This window comes from Carassius auratus, unplaced genomic scaffold, assembly GCF_003368295.1.
Source record: "Carassius auratus strain Wakin unplaced genomic scaffold, ASM336829v1 scaf_tig00020109, whole genome shotgun sequence".
Lineage (NCBI taxonomy): Eukaryota > Metazoa > Chordata > Actinopteri > Cypriniformes > Cyprinidae > Carassius > Carassius auratus.
In genome coordinates this window covers 225488-248735 of record NW_020525006.1, presented here as the reverse complement: position 1 = coordinate 248735, position 23248 = coordinate 225488, and the positions used below count along the sequence as shown (strand labels likewise).

General features: G+C 35.2%; 1 protein-coding gene across 5 annotated transcripts in view; it reads left to right on the top strand.

Moving 5' to 3' along the window:
• The window catches only part of LOC113076351 (breast cancer anti-estrogen resistance protein 3-like), a 74193-nt gene that overhangs the window by 33234 nt on the left and 17711 nt on the right, over positions 1-23248 (top strand). For 3 of the 5 annotated variants that reach the window (XM_026248991.1, XM_026248992.1, XM_026248993.1), the window contains 2 exons: positions 9242-9584; positions 15097-15136. In XM_026248991.1, the coding sequence (XP_026104776.1) occupies positions 9242-9584; positions 15097-15136 (383 nt within the window). Of the gene's footprint in view, positions 1-9241; positions 9585-13471; positions 14445-15096; positions 15137-22834; positions 23222-23248 lie in introns of those variants that run through there. The other 2 variants (XM_026248994.1, XM_026248995.1) reach the window with 2 other exon arrangements.

The following is a 23248-nucleotide window of genomic DNA, read 5'->3' as shown; positions in this document are numbered from 1 at the left end:
ACAAACGAGCTCCTCAGCATAGATTTAAAGCTAAATCAATATTTTTTATTTTTAAAAAACATGCAGAAAGACTTTGGCATCATGTTTCATATTGTGTGTGTGTGTGTGTGTGTGTGTGTGCGTGTGTGTGTGTGTGTGTGTGTGTGTGAGGGGGAGAGAGAGAGAGATGGTATGAAAACTTTGAAGATGGTGCTAAAAATAAGAACTTTAAAGAATCTAAAGTGATTAATGCATGACGCATCTGATATAATATGATCATACATATGATATGATATAATATGATATAAATAATTTTTTATTATATAATATTATATAAAAATATAAAATATTTTAGGTAATATATATCATGAATTAAGAATCAACGGACATCAGATGTACTGGGGGTACTGATTATTAAAAAAAATTACATTAATGTTAGCTTTGAAATAATGTACACCATTGACTTAGATCATGCGGTCTGGAACTCCACCCTCGCCTGCGCGGGGTGTGTGTGAAGCAGCCCCTCGGGTCTCACATACATTTCACTACGAGGACCTGTGAGATTCTGTTTATGATTTAATCATTTTTATTTTATTTTTTAAGTCATACATTTTATTTTGGGGATATTTCATTCATGTTTGGACATCTCTCACCGGTCTAAAACTGTAAGGGATAATTTTTTATATGTATCATCAGAAATGTTTATTGTATATACTATGCTATCACATTTAAAATAAGTTATCTTTTTAAAAAAAAAGAAGAGTATGGTGTGTTTTATAAGTTTGATTAACTTATATTTTGAATACTTTTTTTGTTTAATGAATTGCTTTAGGATGATGATGTCATTATATAATTATTTATTTTCATATTCTTTAACCCCTGGAGTCTGAGTGGGTTTTGGGGGACTGGAGATATTTTGGCAGCCCTCAGACGTTGGTGTTTTTCATTATCCTAAAACCTATTAGTGGCTAAAAGTCTGAATATCCCATAATATGTGATCAGCATGATTGTACATGTCTGTAATTTTGAGAAGGCTGCGTTTATGATTAGTTTTTGTTTAAAATATGTTTAAAATGTGTTTGTATATGTTGTATAAGTATTGATTGAATACATGATTAAAAAAAATGTATGATAAAATTATTTGTTTTGGTTTAGTAACATGTCTGTTACTGCGATGTGTTTTATAAAAACGATGAATACTTGTTTAAAATGTATGTTCCGGTTTAGTAACATGCCGTCATATATAATTTAATATTGTTTAAAATAGAGATAAGTCTCTTTTTAACTTGATATGTCCACGCGTATGTCCGCTTGTTTATATGGTTTATCAGAATACAAATTTGTATAGCGCCGTGGATATTATAGTGATATAACAAGGTACGTGTGGCTTATGATGAAATTTATAGGCTAGTCATAATTCAGATCGCTTAAAAGTGTACGTGCACGCAGCATTTTATTGTATGGTGGTACTGTAGGTGTATGGTTAAAATAAATAAATAAACAGCTTTTTGAAAAAGATATGATATAAAGATGGATATAAAAGGTTTTAAATATAATATAGAAAATGTCTTGCAACAAATAATGTGAAATGAATTTAACTGAATTGTGTCAATGACACGTCCGGGTTCCTCAATAGACCATATTCTTCATTCTGTTCAATTATATATTTTTTCCCCGATCCTGGTAAAATGTATATTTTTAGTGATGAACAAAACTAATGTACATGTTTTGTTTTATATTGTTTGTGAATGTATAATGTGTTTATATTCATTAAAAGAAGAAAATAAGACTTGGAGACGAATGTGTGTACACAGGCATTAGAGGGAGAGAGAGGGAGAGAGAGAGGGGTACAAGAGATGCTAGCCGCTCGCCCACCGTAATTCATAGGTGAACCGTCAGAAAACTGTCAAAAACATGGTACTCCCGCGTGAGATACGTTAGTTTTAATAAAAAAATGGCTTTGAAGATATTATGATTTTGTAGTAAATTCCGACGAGTGTGCACTGTGGCGTGCAAACACAGACGCTGTGAATACTTGCAGGTCAGGAAGGCGATGTGAAAATACCTCCTTTCTGCTCTCTAAAAAAAATAAAAAATAAACATTGGATCTTGTTTATCTGAAACAGTCGGTTTCAGTATATTTTTTATACAGTTTAATTTATAACCTTTTTTAAAAGAACAGAATGTTTTTTCAGCCTTGGTTAAATCGCTTTACATTATATAAATTATAGAATGTTTTATATATAAATGTGAAATAACTAAAATGTGTTTTAGATTATATAAATTATAAAATGTTGTATATATAAATGTGAAATAACTAAAATGTGTTTTAGATTATATAAATTATATAATGTTTCATATATATAAATGTGAAATAATTAAAATGTGTTTTAGATTATATAAATTATATAATGTTTTATATATGAATGTGAAATAATTAAAATGTGTTTTAGATTATATAAATTATATAATGTTTTATATATATAAATGTGAAATAATTAAAATGTGTTTTAGATTATATAAATTATATAACTGAAATGTTTTTCAACCTTTAATTATTTTTTAGAATTATATAAATTATAGAATGTTTTATAAATATATATATATATATATATATATATATATATATATATATATATATATAAATGTAGAACACACCGACCCCATTTATACACCGCTCATAAATGTAGTGGGAGGCGGGAGAAGCCGTATAACCACACACACACACACACACACACACACACATAACCTTATAACTGTGATAAACTTCAAACAAACTAACTGACACAGAGTTCAAACAACTGGCACACACTTCAAACAAACTAACGGTCAATAGGGTAAAACTTTCTGTCAAAACCGCATGATCGATGCGTGAGGAGTCTTTCATGTACCATTATAATTTAAAACTAACTAGGTCAATAGGGTAAAACTTTCTGTCAAAACCGCATGATCGATGTGTGGGAGTCTTTCATCTTCCGTTTAAACTAGCCGTCAAAACCATGATTTAGAACTAATTAGGTCAATAGGGTAAAACTTTCTGTCAAAAGCACATGATCGATGCGTGGAAAGGTCATAGGTTAACCCTTGAAGTCGGAAAGTTCCGCCCATCCATCATAAGGTTACCGGAAGTTCAACCTGTCAAAAGGTCAAAGGTCAAAGTCATAAATCATCTTGGCATAAGCTATAGTATAATAACTACTCATTACATTTATTTGTGTGCATTCACTATAACAACAAAACATTGCGCTTTTGTAAAATAAAGGAAGCAAACAGGATGCACTTTCTGCCATTTTGGCCTCTGTGAACTTGAGCATGAAACACTGTGTATACTTGCCTTACAGACATTATTTTTTTAAACAATTTATGCTATGTCACTTGCATGCAAGCACATCCACTATTGTAGAGATGATTCAGTGTCGCCGAATTCATCTCTTAATCTGAAAACAAGATTCCCTGACACATTAATCATCATTACTTTTGCCGGTGTGCTTTTCCTGGACTGTGCCCAGCTGGTGGAATGACCTCCCAGTCTCAATTCAAACAGCTGAGTCTTTACTCATTTTCAAAAAACATCTAAAGACACATCTTTTTGCCAGCACTTTACCAACTAATACTAGCACTTCCTACTGACAAAAATCCTACTGACTCTAAATTTGAGCTGTAGTGTACATTTTACATTGGACATTTAACTGGTGACCCAATACAGTTTCAGTGTCACATCATACGGTCACAAGGCTTACATATTAACATGAGAAATATGATAAAATGCTGTACTTACCTTGTCTGTGCAAAGTTATAATCCAATTTTTCAACTTCTGTCATGACAATTTAAAGCCACTACGCCTAGTAACTTTCATGTGATCAATGCATGGATACCAGAAAGAGACGTGACCTAGGACATGACCACAGGAAATGTCTGTACATAACCAGACATTAAAAGGACAATTCAGACAATTTTACGGCTTTACAAAACAAATAACTTTTTGTGGTAATCTATACAATATCAGACATCTTGACTTGCATTGAACCTGCACCATTCTTCACTGTGGTTCTTCAATTCAAGGCTTGGTTCTGTTAGAGAATGTGAAAACTTCAGAATGTGTTCTCCACTCCTTCAGGCAATCATGTTTGATGGGTGTTAAGAGTTCTTTAAACTCCCTACACTTGCTTTCCTCTCAATCTAATCTTTGTGTTTCAAAGGCAGGTTTGAATTATTTAAAGGAGACCTGCATTATTCACAAGATTCCCACCAACCCCTGTGGGGGTTGGCTGGACAGTGAAAGGGCCAGGGTGGGAATAATCATCTTGTTGTTTTGAAATGCGCAGAGAATTCTCTTCCTTCATGCGTTTAACCTTTTTGGTCTGAGAGTCGTGCACTTTGAAAACTGTTTGTACTGCATGCACATTTTGAGTATGACAAAAAAACAGTGTGACCTTGTTTGTGATTGTTACTGTACCCAGTAAAATTCAATACTTTCAATACTTTTGCATAATTGCCTCAGGTTAATCCTTTTAAAATACTTTGAAATGAGAAAGCAATAGGTTATTTGCAAAAACACAACATGGGTAAAAGACAATAATAAAAACATTTATTTTAAAACTGTTAAAGGTATAGTTCACTCACAATTAAAAAAAAGTTTACTCATGGTTATGTCTTTTGTTTTCCGTGGTGCAAAAATAGAGTCATTTCTAGCATTTTCAAGCTGCTGTTTTCCATAGAATGGAAGTGAACGGTGTGTGTATAAGCCAGTCTAAAAAAAAAAAAAAAATAAGATAATGGCTTTCCTGGAGAACAAAGACACTAAAAAACATGACATTGTATAAGCCAGAGGCAAAAAAAATGTGTTTGACATAGAGGACGATGTCAGCCAGGAACCAACTGTGCTTTGCAGGATTGAGAGAGGGAGAGAGAGAGAGAGCTAGAGAATGGGATACTGTGATTGACATTTTGGAGTGAGGTCATATGATGGCATGTCAGTCTAGAATAGAACAGGCACTTGAGAGAGAACTGGATAATCAATGGGGAGTCTAAAGAGAAAATAGAAAAGCAAAGCATTAATTAAGAACCGTTTAATGAGTATTTTGCATATTCATGACCTCTGGTGAGGAAGAGAAGTTAACAGTTAAAATGTTTTGCATATGTAATCCACAGCCACAGGGGGCTTGTTCCTGCATTTCTGTAGCGCTGACAGCTGTCTCTCTGCCTCACCGCCTGCTGAAATGTTGAAAATTACACCATGCAGAGCTCTTAGACAACATGTTAGCCTACAGTGGCCTTTTGACCTGGGCTGAGAGCATGGAAATCACTTATGTTTCAGATTCCTATTACACAGAGTGGTTTATGTCAGAGTTACAAACAGTGACATTTTACATTATATTATCCATGTTACACATTGCTGCTATTATTATATTAAACGATATATGAAGGTGATTGTTTGGCTATATCTTTTCAATTCAATTCAAGTTTATTTGTATAGCGCTTTTTACGATACAAATCATTACAAAGCAACTTTACAGAAAATTAAGTTTCTACAATATTTAGTAGTAGCTTATAAGTGGTGACTGTCAGTTTTATGTGCATATGACAGGATTTTTCTCAAAACTACAATCATATATATGTATTTATTTCATAAAAATAAATTATACTTAGTTTATAGTATGGGGATTGTGTCATTAAAAATTAAAGGATTTAGGTAAAAGTAGTTGAAATAAAATATTTTAAAAAAGAAAGAAAAAACATTTATTGGTTCTTATTTAAAAGTAAATGGCAAATAAATAGACTGATGAAATCAGGAAAGATTTTTAAGGAAAGATTCAGAGTGACTATTTCTTATTTCATTTACAATAAATATTTGTAAGATGGATTTTTAAAGAGATGAGGGTGAGTAAATGCTGAAAGAATTTGGCATTTTTCTGAGATCTATACCTTTAAAATCACAATCACCTGTGAAATAAGTACACTGAAAGAAAGATTTATAATCATGCCTCTAGAAATGGCCTCCCTCAGGGGACCTGGAGGGTCTGCCCCCTTTAAAATCTGATCCTTTAAAAAAAATCTGATATGAGCATGCCAGCTTTTTCCACTCTGTCTTCCTAATTTTAGAAAGGTCACAGTTGCCCTCCTAAAATCACTGGTGTATATGAGTATTATGACTCAGAACCCTAACTTCCTCTGACACAGGAAGTGCATATCTGCCTTCTCAGATGAGCATGACTATCTCTCACACTCTGAGGTATGTGAGAAAAAATAATCTGAAACTAACAGGGGATTCCTGACTAGCCAGTATGATAACTCAGTAACAGGGATCTGTGGATTTTAATGTCTTCTAGCCATTACACACCGCATGAAAAACGGCACCAGTGAATGGAATCTCATGTTTCGGGGCCCCAGGACAGCGCACAGGTGCTCCAGGTGCATAAACATACAGCTGAGGTATTCATAGAGGGATTTCATAACACTATAAAGTGCCCTGATCAAACCATTAAAATCCCACTGTGTGGAATCTAGTCATTACATACCAGAACACCCAGACTGTGTAAAGAGTTACATGAATGCAAATAAAAAAGTGATTTATAGGTGTATGACAGGCGTAGTCTGATTAAGTGCATTTATTTTATTAATTTAAAAAAACAAAAACAAAAGCTATACAACCAGCCCAACTGATATCTTATGGTTTGTTTAATCTAAAAGTAAACTGAAAAAACAGCATTAAAAGAGCACAGTCACATGAAAAGCTGATTCAGGCCGTTGGTGGTCATGGATGAGTGGATGGGTGGAGGTGGAGGTGACTGTGGTTAGTTTGCAGGTTCAAACACCCCACCATGGCATTACCAGGGAGTTTCCATGTCTTTCCACTTTCCACAGATCCTTGTGCAAGGGACCAAAATTAACTCTTTGTCACACTGTCTGAATATTTTACTGGCTACACAACAGAATTTAACATTACTTCCTGGAAAATATATTTTTGTTCCTGTTGCAAGAAATGTAGCTCATTTGCAGCAAACACAGGTCATTGTGTCATAGTAGTGCATGGTTATGACAAAAATCATAGTTATTTTCTCTTAATTGTTGTTAATTTTAAATTTTAAATTTAAATTAAAATATTTATTTAATTTGTGTTTACATAGTTTTTATATAGACTACATATTCAAAATTATTCTCAAAATAAGAACTCTGTTTATAAACAATTTACTGTCATTTTATTCATCAGTAAATCAAGATACTCTCTAATTTAACATTAGCCCCTTTGGGAGATAACAAAACAATTTTTTTTATTTTTAATAAATTATAAATAAGCAAAATGACAATGTTCCTGTAACTCTATCACTATAATCATCTAAGCTGTCTACACTGCAGAATAAATCTAATTCAAGATTCAATATTCAAGATTTTTATTATTATTTTTAATTCAGCCTGTGTCTACGCCTTGTGTTATATAATGCTAAAAGAAAAATCAATCTCTGTGCATTATCTCACTTTATTTATGCCTAACAATTTAATAAACAGTGACGGAGAGTTAGTCTATCATTATATTTGGCATATTACTTATGATGTTTTATTTACTCACCAAAGCCAAATTTCAGTCTCAATGGGAGCTTGGCGAGTGTTCATTCTGGACCCTGGATGCAAATTATTGGAAAACACAAACAATATAACTGCTGGCCCAGAATTAAATGCACATGTGGCAGAGGAAGAACATTTGGGGGCGAATGGTGGTGTGGAATGGGTCTGAGTTTGAAATCAGCTCCCCCCTCTCCATAAGGTGAATGAGATCATGCCAGACCTTAGACAGAAGCGCTGTCAGGTTCCAAGATTGAGTTTCATCCATCACAAAAGAGACAAAAGAGGGTGATGGCAGCACCAGCTCTGCTGCATGCATGTGTGCTCCGAATAACCCTAACAGCGCTCTTTAATGGGGTCAACATGCACACACACTCATCCAGCGTCTGGGTCAGCGAACTCACACACCCACTGTTTTCTCTTGATTTGAACCCCCTCAATAAACATACAAAAGTCACAGTCTTATGGAAACCAGGGGTGATGTTTTACTTTATTATATTTTATCCTTAAATATTAAAGATATAAAGTGAAAGATTAGCCTTATACTCTTCCCATTGTCATATACATGGACAGACATGTTTAATTTATTTCCCTTGCACAAGGAAACACAAAGCTATTGTATGTTTGTAGAAAAACCCTAATATAGAACTAAAATGGGTTTATTTTTATGATACTTTGTTGTCCTTTTTGGAGCTATTCAGCTAATGGTTAGCATCATGTTACTTGGAAAAAATAAGGATGATTATTGAGTGACATGGATGAGTGAATGATGCCAGAATTTTTATTTTCGGTTTTAACTATTCCTTTGAAAACACAACAGAAAGAGTAATGTCTACAAATCCAAGAAATTCCATACAATCTATCTCCACTTTCACTGCACCGATTAGTGGTCTCCGTGTGTCTCTGGAATGCTGAAGTAAACATGCGCTTTGAGACAACAACGGAAGATCCTTATCTGCGCCTCTTGCGGTCAGACTGAACGGAGTTCCCTCTCTGTGAGATATATGTCTCTGTTTTTTTGTTTGCTTCAAGACTATCAAATTTTGAGGCTTTCCAATTTATCTGTGCCACAGGGCACACACACGGCAGGAGGTTTCATATAAACACTAACTGTTTACCACCTAAAAAAAAAAAAGTCAGAACAAATAACACCCACATTTCATCACATCTGTGTTTTAATAATAGTTATAAACACAGACTACTGCCTATATATATATATATATATATATATATATATATATATATATATATATATATATATATATATATATATATATATATATATATATATATGTACACATACACACAAATATATTTATTCATAAGTTTGGTGTTTTTTAATTTATATGTTTTAGCAAGGACACAAAAAACTTATCAGTATCAGTTAAGACTATTATATTATTCTGTTTATCAAAGAATGTTGAACATTTTTTGTTTTTAACATTGACAAATAATACATGTTTCCTGAGCACTAATTCAGCATATTAAAATGATTTCTGAAAGATCATGTGACACTGAAGACAGGAGTAATGGCTGTCATCACAGGAATAAAATTATATTTGAAAAAAGATTAAAATGGAAACGTTTGTTTTAAATGCTAAAATAATATTTAATATTAACACTGTTTTTATTGTAAATCAAATAATATGTATTGTTTGTAGACTATTCATGTAATGTTTTTTTTTTTTTAATCTTTTACAGAGCTGAGGATGATGGCAGAAGGGAGGTTTTCTAGTCTGCCCAGGAACATGCATGTTGGACGGCAGTGTACGCTCGCATCTTCTATGGATCTGCTGAGCTCACGGCCTGCCATGGCCGAGATGCCGGTCAGCGGGTACCAGGGAGTCTCCATCCATGGTACCCTGCCTCGCAAAAAGAAGAATGGCACTAGTTCCCCTGTGAAGCAGTGGGAGATGAATGGAAATATAGGCTCATCAGTAGTACCATACCCGGGCCGATATCGCCTGCCACCATCACCACTAATACACAACATTCTTGAACACCAGGCTTTCCACGCAGACAGGAAGAGCAGTGTAACATCCAAGTAAGAAATACAGTACATCTACACATCTGTCCTCTCTCAGTGATACAAATGCAAAAAAGCCCACAGTAACAGCACCCCCAAAACCACCCCAAAGCACAGAGATACCCAGCTGTTGAGGTGTTGTTGCAAGTACAAATTACATTTAAAAAAACATGTTAAATGTACTATTACACCATGTCCTAATCATGACAAAACAACTGATAAAAACACTTGTGTTTTTCTAGTTAGGACACAGTGTTATGGGAAACCAGGAGCTCATTGGTAATCCGTTTCCCTTCAGTACAATGTTTTATGAATTAAACATCATATTATATAATGGGTTATAAGATGTAATCTGTAGTAATAATCAAACAGAACAGTGTCATAAACTTAATTTATGATAAATAAAAATGGCATAATTTTAGACTATAAAATATGCAGCGTATACAGGCTAGTTAAGTGATTTGGATGCAAAGGTGAACTCAACTAACCACTTACAGTGAATACAGCATCAGTGAGCACGCTAAAACTACTGTTAGCCTTTGTTAGCATTTATTTGTGAAGTGTGTAGTGCACACTTGAAAATACTGTAGCTGCTGCACTGTAGATTACCTCTGTGTTCTGACTTTATTTTTTACTGTATCATATCACCTCTTTGTTGTTGTTTGTCTGGCTGGTGGTTTAACATAACTGATAATAAGTTGTTAATTATAAGCAGTTGACACCAGATCTTCGCCTTGTACTGCCCTTCAGTCCTGTTAACTTTACTGTCTTGCATCAGGAAATAGGAGAGCTGAGATAATTATCATAAAATACAAAGCTGATCCTTGCTCAGTCTCATGTCCAGGACTGTCTCCATCTCGTTTTCTTGTGTCTTGTCTCTCTTTTTCACTGTCTACCTACGTCTTTGCAATAGCTCTAGGCCTGTATCGCCCTTTCTGTCTGTCTGATCTTATCACAATCAGTAACAAAGAAGTGTGTGTTTGTCTCTTATTTACGCAGACTGACTTAACAGGTAATATATCTCACCCACAATAAAATAAATGGCAGATACAGTAAAATAGTCTGTGTCTGGCTCTGTGGACAGTGTCACTGATTGTAGAGGGCACCTTTCACGAACAAGGGCACAAAAATGTTCCTCACCACTTGAGGAGGTCAAACTAAATATTAAGTAAAATCTTTTGGGTTTTATTCATGAACTTAAAATTCTCATAAATTACTGGATAAAAACGAACAAATATAATTCATATTTGAAGAGTTCATTTGCAACAACCTATAAATGCCATGTTTAAAAAAAAAAAAAAGACTGCCGTGCGTTATATATCATAGCATGTTCTGAACCCTAAACATGTTTTGTCACAAAAGTCAGTATTGTCCACTGTAAAGCATTGTTAGTTCATGTTTTGCAGTAGAAACCCACAAGCACCTTTGTTGTTTGTAAACAAAACCCAATAAATCCTTTTTAGCGAATCAGCACGCAGTATTCGGGTCAGGTGACAAGGCTGAGAGACGTTTCATCAAAGTTGACTAAAAGTGATTGAGGATGGATAATTTTGACGAACATGCCATGATATCTTCTTTGGGGTGTCAAAGGAAAATGAAAAAAGGGAAACTTTTTCACAGAACCTAGCTAAAGCAGCATGTTACAGTGGTGAGGGTTAGGGTTAGGGTTAGGGTTCTCTGTATTACGTGTAATCAAAACAACAAAGTTCTGGCTTCTACAATGTCATCTGAGGCGATTACAAAGATTACACAAGTTTCTTTTTTTTTATATCTCTGAAACATGTAATGTAGAGTTCTCTGCTTTTGCCAAAAATCAAACTTTTAATGTATAAAAAAATAAACAACTATAATGAACTTTAATTTTTCACCTGTATTTTGAGTTATTATTACTTAATCAAAAAAATCATTGTTTTTGAGATCTCTGTTTTTGCAAATGAACTCTTCATTTAATCAATAATATTTAACAATATATTATTAAACCATGTTTTAGTCATTTAATAAGTTCATTATAAATAATAAATAATTGAAACACTTATTACTGTTAAGTTACATATTAATTAAATAGATGATATCAAAAAAATACTGCACTTATTACTTAGTGTCCTTAATTTTTGCAAACAGTTGAAATCGATCACATTTTAAGAGGTGAATACAAGCATTTGATTGTTTAAAACAAGCTACTTTTTACAACATTATTTTTGTTGATAAATATCTAATAATTTTCACACAAAAAAACAAAGGAATTGCCAGAGAAAAAGAGAAACTTTCCATAAGTTACCATAACTGAAAACAGCAAGCAGACCACAGACAAAACACTGATAACTCAAGTTGCTGTTAACTTGTTGCTGAGCACCTCAGGAAACACTAAGGATAGACTAAATAGTGGCTTTTATACTGTAGTTTTAAGGGTAACTGTGTGTATTTGTGTATCTGTGGAGGCGTAGGTGTGTGTTTGGGTTTCCGTAAGCCTAGTGGGCCGCATCTGTCCCTTGACATTTGAAGGTTACCAAATATAAGACTACTATTTCACAGCTACAAAGCTCACTGACAGACGGAAGGTGAAAAATGACCACAGCACACAAAAGAAGTTCCTCTGGGCTGGTGGTAAGGTTAGCAATGACTTCTTCTAGCAGCCAAGTCACCATAACAACACCATACTGTGACTCTACATGACACATGAAAAAGAAACCAGAAGAACATGATCACTGTGCAGTTTTAAGAGAGAGAGAGAGAGAGAGAGAGAGGAACCTACAGCTTTATTTTCTACATGGACACCTACATTAATTCAACCCAGAATCAATAAATAGCTTACTCCTGGATGACTTTTTCCATTATTAGTTTTATCAGAGACTTGGATGGCATTGTGTTTAAATGTCAACCCTCTGAAAGTCTGGCTGCAGAATGCTTCAGCAGTTTGAGTGTGTCTGCCTGAACATGAGTAGTCAGATGAGATGCAAGGTTTTGTTTCTTGGACTGAAACATTTATATTTGATCATATAACGGAAGCTCTTTGCATCTTTCGACCGGCATGTGTGAGGCAGCTGTTCTAACACAGACACACACCACTCTTCACAGGTTAAAGTGAGGACTGTAGATTTATGGCTTGACCGAGAGATGAAAGAATTTCCGAAGAGGCAGATTGGAAGAGAGATTGAGAGAAACACAAAGAAAGAGAGACAAAGGAAGTGAATGAGACAGATGAAAGTGATGGAGGAGCAACAGTGCTGTTTGATTAACTTGTTAAATCTGATTAAAGTGGTGATGAGCAGATTCCACTCAACACCCTCGTAACTACATGGCCTTGTCTTCGAGCGTGCAATAGCAAAAAAAAACACAAAAGTTTGTCACCAAACAGTGCCACCTATCTTTCATAATGTTCAACAGCACTTTTAAGATATCAGCTGTCTTATTGGTTATTATATTACTTATTAAGTAAACACATGCACTCACGTTAGAGCTTTTTTTAACTATTATATAAATATTCTATATAGTTATTTGATTAAAATGAGGTTGCGAATCTAGCTGACAGTGAAATGCATAACAGTAATGATATTAATGCCCTGCATGTGCTGGTAGACTCAAGTCTTTGTTGAGCCATCCAGAATTATTGTTATGTAACTTCATTAATGGTTGCTAAGCTCTACGGAACCCAAACGTTCCATTCAGACTACCAGGTGGTGCAAAGGATTTCCTTTTGCCACACAGTTTTGATGTAACATGAAACAGTTTTTGTTGGGAGTCCTTTACACTCCCATTTATATTAAATAAAACTATGCTACTGTACATAGACTGAATTGAACCCACACCCTAAATCTACATAAAGGATGAAACAGTTTTGCATTTTTTTAAGCAAATGAATAATAAGAAATCATTTAAACACATAAATAAACATAAAAAGCATTTTCATTTTTTCCCTTATTATTATTTTTTAATCATTTTGTCCCCAAATGTTAAGTATGTGTAGGTGGATTCTTTTCTAATGCATGTGCATGATTTTTGGGGGTGTTGCATGTTAACTGTCCCATTTCTCTCTAGTGGATTAAGCATTATGAATCTGTTTCTGGAAACCCAGTAATAGGTTGTCCATCGCTCTAACTTGCCCTGTCCTCCCTCAGCTTTCTAATTCTGACTGGCAAGACTGTGAGGTACTGTACACATCACCACTTTGAGACACTATACAGCTGTGGCTTGGCACAGAACGAGTCAGAGATGGAGATGAATGTTTTTCTTGAGGCCATGTCCTCACTCCATGCCCTCTCTTTGCTGGTCCCAAACTCAAGTCACTTTTGGGTCGACCAGTGGGAGTGCTGACAGTGCTCTCTTATAGCGTAATAATGTCAGCGTTCAGAAGCTTTAAAGCATGGCCTCTCGCCTCTACAGTAGCTTTCCACCTAATGTCCATGGGAACATTAAACAGGAAATCAGACACGCTTTTAAGTTCATCAAATGCGAAGCAAACAAACAATCCCCAAAAATCTTCTCATACATTCTCATATTTCCAGTTATCTGACGCTTTTTATATACAGTATCTGAGCTCTCTCACCCCAGGTGCCACCTCCACACTGAACCTGAAAGCCACCCTTATTCCCCTAAGGGGGTGAGACAGTCTACCACACACCCTGCTGGTAAGAAAGGAAGAAAGAAAGAGTCGTAAAGAAAAGTCAGGTTTTTGTGTAAGCTGAGCTGAAAGGGACTACTGGGTAAAGGCAGAAAGAGAGAGGGCGGAAAAATCTAAATGGAGAAAAAGCTAAGCCATGCACCTCAAAGGCACATTCTTCTGTGCGACTCTCTTCACCACCATGGTTCCTGCGTTCAAATAGAGAATCTAAATAAAACAAAAAAATGCAGTGCTGACCAAGGGCCATCTCTGCAGTTAGGGTAAGTCGCATCTAGACCATAACCTTAAAGCCGCTGACAGGAATAGAGGTCATGTGAACAACAGTCTCCTCCTGTATTTTTTGTATAGATTCTGTGTTTCATTTGCACTAAGTTTGTTATTTACACTGTTTTTGGCCCTATGGGAAATTCAGGAATTAATTTCCCTTTTCCTGGCTATAATCCTTTAGAATCCAGGGTTTAAATCTTCATAAGCATAAATCCGGAGAGAGTCACAAGAGTGTGTTTGTGTGAGACAGAGAGCCACTAAAAGACTTGACATCCTCATCCCTGACCGCTTAACCCTTCATTTTTCTCTCTCTCTTAATGCCTACTTTAGTTTTTTTTTAATTATTTCTGCTCATTAACTAAACTGATATCTGTATTCATCTCTGCAGACGTTTGCAAATGTGGGTTGGTGTGGAAGTAACTGTGTGTGTTTGGGGGATGGTGTGTGTGTGTGTGGTCATATGTTGTGGTCTATACTGTGGTGTAATGACCTCAGGCGAGCGGGGCTGAACTGGTAGATGTACAGCCTGCCCAGAGAAGGACCCACACACACACACACACACACACTCACAGTTAAACGGCCAGGCAGCTCAGCTAAAGGAGAGTTGATGTATTCACTGAAGAGAGTTCTTTCTTTTTCCTGCAGGGACGGTGCAGGCATGGACCCTACCATGGAGTATGTCAAGGTAAGGCTTTACATTTTGCCTTAACATGTGTGTTTGGAGTTTGAGATGGTTGCTCTTTTATGGTAAAAAGCCACTGGCAACATATGAGGTATGGCAGGTGAGGGTTTGTTCAAGAGAGAGATGATCTTAGGGCAACCCTTTACCCTTTGAGATTTCCCATACTATTCAGCTTAATGAGTTTTGTAAGTGTAGAGTCTTTAAAACAGGACAGGAATGTCATGATGATGATTTGAAGGATTGTAGTTTATTGACTCAGAGCTGAGTAAATATACATATTACATTGCATACTTAGATTTGCATCGGAGATAAATATGTGCGTCAGTGGAAGTGATCATCTTTGTTTTATAAACATTTACGCTTCCTGATGTATTTTATGCTAGTTGAGAGTGATTAGAGTTAAGCGGGATGCAAAAACAATACTTTTGTTGCATTATTTAACTCACACCATGGAATTTAGCAAATGGAAGTGCACTCTCCTTGACCTGTCTAGACCCTTCTAAAGGGAATGACTATGGCAATCAGACCCTATAGGCGTGTGCAACTTTAAGTCAGAGTTGTCCATAAAACACAGGAAACTCTACAGCCTAAATTTCCGATAAAGATCTGACAATCTCTGCATTTCCTACTGTGCAAGGGGCCCCTGTAGACACATCCTCAATTAAACCGGCACAATTGCAAGGAGGAAATGAGCTGGTGATGTTTCAACATATGCAGTTGAAATTACAGTATCAAGTGAGGAACAAATGACAAATTTCACTTCGCCAGCAAAGGCAGATTGTTCCCTGACTTTATTTTGACCTGAGGCATTATCAAGCAGTTATGAAAGCTCTTCATCACACAATACGACTGTATTATAGCATCCACGACTCGACTGATGAATGATAGATTGTGATGCATCTTATTCAGTTAGCATGATGTTTTCTACTGTGATTACCTTCAGCCTTGAGTGTGCTGTCACCACACAGCTATCTCAGTCAGCCTGCTGAGAAACGATCTCTCTGTCTTCAGCAGCTCAGTGGTTTGCATCATCTTAGGGTCTAGCAACTTTCTGTGAAGAACAAACACCTCATAGCATTACCTCACACAGACAACAAACTATAGCAAATAGCACACACACACACAGGTGCACCAACGCAGTTGAACATACTGTCACCGTAATCAAATATTACCATTTGTACCAGTACAATTTTTTTGCAGTGGGATTTTTTTTTATTACCATTAAACATTTTACCACAAAATTTCCATTAATGTAACGCAGAAAAAAGTAATTATTGCTTAAACTGAATTATTACATAGATAAATAAATAGACAAATATGTATAATTTAATTGCATTTGTTCTACAATTAATGTTATTTTTTTGTAATTGAAATGTTAATTAGTAATGGGGGAACAATTACAAATATGAAAAAATATTTGTAATAAATTAATTCATGTATATATAAACTGTATGACAACATCACTGTGAAAATTATACTCACCTGGATAATAGTGTGGGGTGGAATGTGGTTGTAAGTAAGAAGTAGAATGACAAATCCAAATTATTTATTTATTCATTCATTTGGAGCAAAATATGATTTAGACATTTGTGAGATTCACCCTCCAATTAGAGAGGCCTATAACATATCCTCGGAGGAATAACATAACCGGGAAATGTTTCAATCAGATGAACTGCATATACACTGGCTCTTTATACTATTTTAGGAAGCTCTTAGTTACTCAATTATTAGAATATATTGAAATGATGATGCTATAATTATCATTAGAGTTCTCATCATCTACAGACGTATTATATTCAGGTGTAGACACTATATTTAGTTTGATGTAAATAATACTTTCCTCTCATACTGTTAGCTGATTTTGATTATTTAGTCATATGTTTTGCGTGCCCTGGGCTTTCAGTTCGGTTGTGATGGTTTTATAACTTTGTGTTAGCTAAGGAATGTTTTCTTCAAAGTTAACAGGAAGCCAGTCATCAAAAATATGGGATAATTAACTTCCAAAACCTCATGCGCTGATATCACTTTCTGAAGTCAGATGACCCTCGTTTTAGGATTGTTAGTGAAAACGGTTTGTTTTTAGATGATTTCAGATCAGGTGGTGGTTTGCATGGTTGAATGAGTTAAGATCTACATTAACTCAAATGTACAACCTCTAATCAGTTTACATTTATAATCAAATAATTTATCAATATTTAATATCAAGCAATGATGATATGGCTATATTCTTTCCCTGTCCTTGCGTGTGAAGCAGAGATGGAAGAAATTGGAGCTATTATCATCAAAGATGATCTGGAGGGTGGAAACTGTTTGGTTGACTTTTGTTTGAAAATATAATTTTCAAAGGAATCAAATCAGCGGATATGACGCAGGAACCACAGACTTTTTGTGATTCATGGATGTAAATGAAACATCAGTGTCACATTTGATTTACTATAAATGACATGACCTGTTGGCAAATTAGCACTTATTTTCACTTCACACTTCTTAAGAAGGATATATACAACTATTTAAAATTTGGAGAGGCTAATGCGAACTGAAAAGTGATCCAGTCTGAAGATCTTATAATGTACCATCAAGAACTTTTTTAATCTCCAAAGAGCCAAACAATTATGTGAATAATTTTAGGAAAAAAAGAAAAGAAAATTAGAATGTAGAATAAAGTTGTAGTAATATAGTCGTAATATTTTGAGTAAAAAGTCAAAATTAAACAATCGCAATATTGTAGCAATATGAGATTTGTATTATATACAATTTGCTAAGTATTACTTAAATTGTTCACAAAATATTGGCTATACTATTATATTACTAAAATATAACTATTGTTACAACTTTGTTGGCAATTTTGTACCTTTTCCTCAAAATATGACTTGCATCTTATATTGAGAAAAATGTATTCTTGCAATCTTTGATTTTTTTGGACTATACTACTTTCAGAACTTCAGTGCCGTTTTGGTTGCTTGGTTTGCCATGTTTTTGTTTGTTTTTTAATCTTATCTAATCTTATCTTATCTTTTGATCTTACATTTTTTTTTATGTTGCATTTAAACAGTTATTAACCCCTACATGTGACCCTGGACCACAAAACCAGTCTTAAGCCACGGGTATGTTTGTAGCAATTGCCAAAAATACATTGTATGGGCCAAAATTATAAATGTTGTTATAAATTATATTTATAATTTATAATTATAAATCAATTATAAATCTTTTATGCCAAAATGCATTAGGATATTAAGTAAAGATCACATTCCATTAAGATGTTTTGTAAATTTCCTACTGTAAGTATATCAAAACGTAATTTTGGATTAGTAATATGCATTGCTAAAAACTTCATTTGGACCACTTTAAAAGCGATTTTCTCAATATTTCGATTTTTTCAATAGTTGTATCTCGGCCAATTATTGTCCTATCATAACAAACCATACATGGGAAGCTTATTTGTTATCCAGAATCACATTTAGCAAGAAAATAAGAGGGTTCTTAGGGTGCCCAAGAAATACATTGAAGAACCTTCATTTTTAAGAGTGAAACAAGTTTTATTCCCTGCTTTCTCCCACACATCCACATGTACACACATATCTTTCTGTTCTTGATGTCCTGATGGTGAACACACACTGTTGCTCACTACGCTGCTAAGCACTTTAAAGAGCTTTAGAGGAACAAAGAGGCACTGTTCCCTCCGTGGGATCTGCTGCCCTGTGAGCCCACAGAAAGACCTCTCTGAGACAGAAGCACAGAGAGCCCAGTTCTGAACAGAGAACATAGACTCATCCAGTAGGAACAGTTCATAGGCCCTCCGTCCCTCAAAAGATGATTGAGACAGGAATCATGAAGAAACAGACTGACAACACCCACTCATATTGTTAGACAAAATCATATTATCATTGCTTAATACTTCATATTCTGTAGACAGACAAAAGCTAGAGGTCAGTTAAGGTCAGTCTGCAAAGAAGAAAGTGCTAAAGATGTGACCAGTAACACATTGTTATTAAAAAACACAATATTTCTCATTTGCAAACATGCAATTCTTAAAATCATTCAAATAAAATTACACATGAAATTATTGCATGCACAATATTTCTGATATGTTGAAGCAATATATGTAATGTTTAAGAATATCATTTTTATTTTACTAAAGTAACTTTATGTAAACAACTTGTCAGATTATCCCTGATGAATGTATGACTTGTTGTTTTACTTTTCTCTAACCTGACAAATGCATTGTCGAATATCCAGTTTTCAATCATTTGAAATGAAAGACATAGCATGTGGCACACTCCCGGCATTAAAGCCTCCAGTTATTATAATATAATGTTTTGGCACATGTTCCAGATCTTAATTCAGTGATATTAAAGATAGTATTTTTAGATCTTTACCTCAAGAGACACTCCAGACGGTAGTAAAATCTTGTCTATAGGCATAACTTGACTGGAATTGATGAATGTTGTTGATCATGTTCATGGCTTTAGGGTGGAGTATGTCTTGACTGTGACTCCGTATCTCTTTACATGACTGTGAACTCGGAGACTGATAAACCCAAACATTAGTGAGTAAAGCAAGAGCTGAATGAACATTATATTAGAGATTGCAACTGAGATGAATTGTCATATCACTTAGGTGCCAAACTAAACAAAGAGGAAGATCAACGGTGCAGTCAGAGGTTTGCCTGAACATCAGTGTGAATTTCCATGGAGAACTATGAGGAGAGCATCTGTTTAACAGCACTCATTAAAGCTAGCATTGGTTGAATATTATCACTGTTGCAGCGCGTCCTGATTTTGCTGAACATATTTTGTTGACCCTGGAACAACATTTTACTCCAAAAATTTTATTATTGACCATATCCCTACACCTAAACCTAACCTTAACCATGAGTAATCCCTAAAATCAGAGGAAATGATAGATGAATGACACTGATGTACAAGCACCAAACACTGATTTTAAGCATAAACTTCACAAAATCTATAAACTGGTTCTTCAAATCTGATTGGTTAATCACAATGTTGTTCCAGGGACAACAAAGATGTTGTTCCAGGAACATGTCTCACTTGGTAAAATCAGGTTCTGCACTGTTGCACACAATAAAGATGCACAATACCCCCTAGTGTTCATTTATGTGCACTGCAACACTGTGACACTGCCACCTAATACATTACAGCAAGTTTTCATTCTGCCATTTCACATCATTTATAAAGAGTGAAGTCCTTTGACACAGCAAGTCTATTGATTTGGGTGAAAACGTTTTCTAATCACAGTCTCTGTAGAATTTAATAAACAAATTATAATGAAGTCTTATCTAGAAAACAAAAATAACTTGTTCTAACTAGTGGATAAAGTGTGAACTCTCAGACTTTATCAACTGGAGTTGCTTTTGGACTGTCACTTCACATACATTACATTTTCTAAGATTTTACTTTTTCTAATGTCCTATTTCTATACTAGATTTTTTTTTCTCAGCTACATTTTTTGCCTGCTCAGAAAAAAAAAAACGTGAGCAGGATGGAGGGGGAAAAATCCAAGATGTCCCAGATACCCTAATTCACCTTGCTGTGTTAAAATAAAATAAAATAAATAAAAATTTAAATAAAAAAATATGCCATTCTGTTAGAAATGGTCAGATGAAAGCAATTTACCCTTTGATATGCTCACGTGAAGTGAAGTCAGACATGCATTTAAAATGATTTTTTATTTTTATGTACAAAAACGTCACACTGACTCATTTCTGTAGCAGAGTTTAGAAAAGCAGATTTGCATGCAGGACCATGGTGATTTTATTGAGCATAATAAGGTAGTTTAGGAGCCTCAGGGAGAACATTCCAGTGTTGGTCCGAGGTTGTACCAGCCAGCCATAATGTCTTTGTTTACCTATTAAGAGCAATCTGGGAGAAATATAACAAATCTGTTGATAGACATCCAAGTCTTGCATCCAGAAATGGCCCTGGAGTAAGTAGGCCAAACATACTTTATTGTTTCATTGTTTTCCACTTGCATTCTCACATTTGATAATTTTTCATTTTTATTTTTAGAAAAATATACATTAAGGTTGAAAAGTCCACAGTGAAAATCTAATTTTAAAATGCAGAAATAAAAAGTGAAAATATATTTAATATTGTGCACTATTTATGTGTTGCTTATCAAATATGTGAACTCTTTGCACAGACAGTAAGATGATATTGTTTCCATTGAAGCCCAAAATGCCCTTTGGATCATTCTCAATTCATGCTAGAGATTTATCATCTGAAAATCATGTTCATTTTGTCCATTTAATTATTATATTTTTTTTTTAACTAAAAATAACTAATATAAAAATACAAAATAAAAATAATTTATAATAAAAAATTTATTATACAGGGAAAAAATCCAAAGAAGCTTAGTGGACTTGTGTATGCGGACCCCACACATTTTTTTTTGAAAGGTCCTTTCACTAAATAGCCACACATTACTAAATGGTGCAAATAACACAGACTCACCTCACAAACACTCTGTGAGCTCTTATTCAGTCCGGTGAAATGGTCTGGGAAACATGAATTCTCTTCTGTCTTCTAAACGTACCGGTTTCCAAATGCCTCTTTTAGTCCATGAGCCTTTTCTATGGGGTCAGGGTTCCTTTCCCTGAAAACGACAGAACTCACAATGCTGTTAACACATAGGCTAATCAAGAGAAAGCCCCCGTTAACTCCTCAAAAAAAAGCCCCTCTAGGAAGCCAACTAGCCGCAATAACACTAAGTGCTGTTTGCGTGTGACTACGAGACAGAGTCTTGTTATTTAAACCCCAGTGGGAAAAATGTGAATTTGGCCGTCTGGGACCCTTCAGGCTCAGCCAGGCTCTCTTCTCAGGGTCAGGATAGTCCCAGCTGGGTCAGAGAGTGCTGCCTGCAGGGGGAATACTTTTTTATATTAACCCCCTGCTATTAATGAAACCCCACTGGACTTAAGAGTGATATTGTGATGATACTAAAAGACACGGTCCTGGTCCCTCAGTGCAGACCTGTCACACAGGATCACCGCTTTCCTCATCTGCGTGGAAACTGCTCCTGAAGCTTCTCCACAGGAAATGCTCGCTCTTGTCTGGAAAGATTAATTTCAAATGTCATTAGTGATAAGCAACGTTTTTTTTCATGTCACTGCAATGCTTGATATCAGATTGTCTCTCAGCATGTCCTAGTTTACTTGCAATCTGAGTCAGCTTCGTTCTTTACTGTGTTTTGGCAAATTCTTTAAAAATCACCATTTGTTTGTTAAATATAGTGTTTTGGCAATTTCGATACTGAAGTTAGCTACAAATAACAGTGTAGTACTTCCACTCAATTTAATATATTTTAATTCACAAATCTTGTCCCAAAATCTGTGCAGAACATCAGGAAAAGAAATTATATGATTCATTATATTAGCATTATTGGTCAGTCTATATGGATTTTTAATAATGCATGTTATATATCTCAGAACTCAAAACGCACCACTCAATTTACTAGCTTCACTATTCTGTTAATTGGCCGTTTAGTGACTGAAAATCTCAAAATGGCTAAATAAAATCTTTGCACAATCACTTTAGCATATAACTAAAGAAAATTGCTTTGACATTTGAGATTTCTAAGGGAAAACGCACCTAAAGACCTCATTCTATTCTGTTACCTCTTCATATTTTTTTTTCTGATAAGCTGCTAGAGGTTTTGAGGAAAAGGAGGTTGGTATAGAGGCTGGCTGTGTGGTGCTCATGCAGATGGCTGCACTCTGATTGGCTAGAGAGTCATATCACATGGAGTTTAGAGCGGCTCCTTGCATGGGCTGCCCGGGGGTGAGAGCAACAGCATGGAGCAGCATATGCACTGCTGAGCACACAAACACATGCACACACACTCACTCATGCACACTCGCGCTGAGAGAGTTTACAGACAGACAGTCGCTGGGCAGCAAACATGCTCCTGTCCACGCGGGGTATAAAGCAGTGATTTTGGAGATTAAAGCATGTATTACCACTGATGAGTGCCACAGAAACAAGAGAGATGTCGGAAAGATGCAATATGTTAAGGACCATCACGACAGCTTTGTGCTGTTTCTATCAGAAGAGCTCTGTTATTGGAGCCAAGGTGAGTGAAAGCTGAAATATTTTTGTT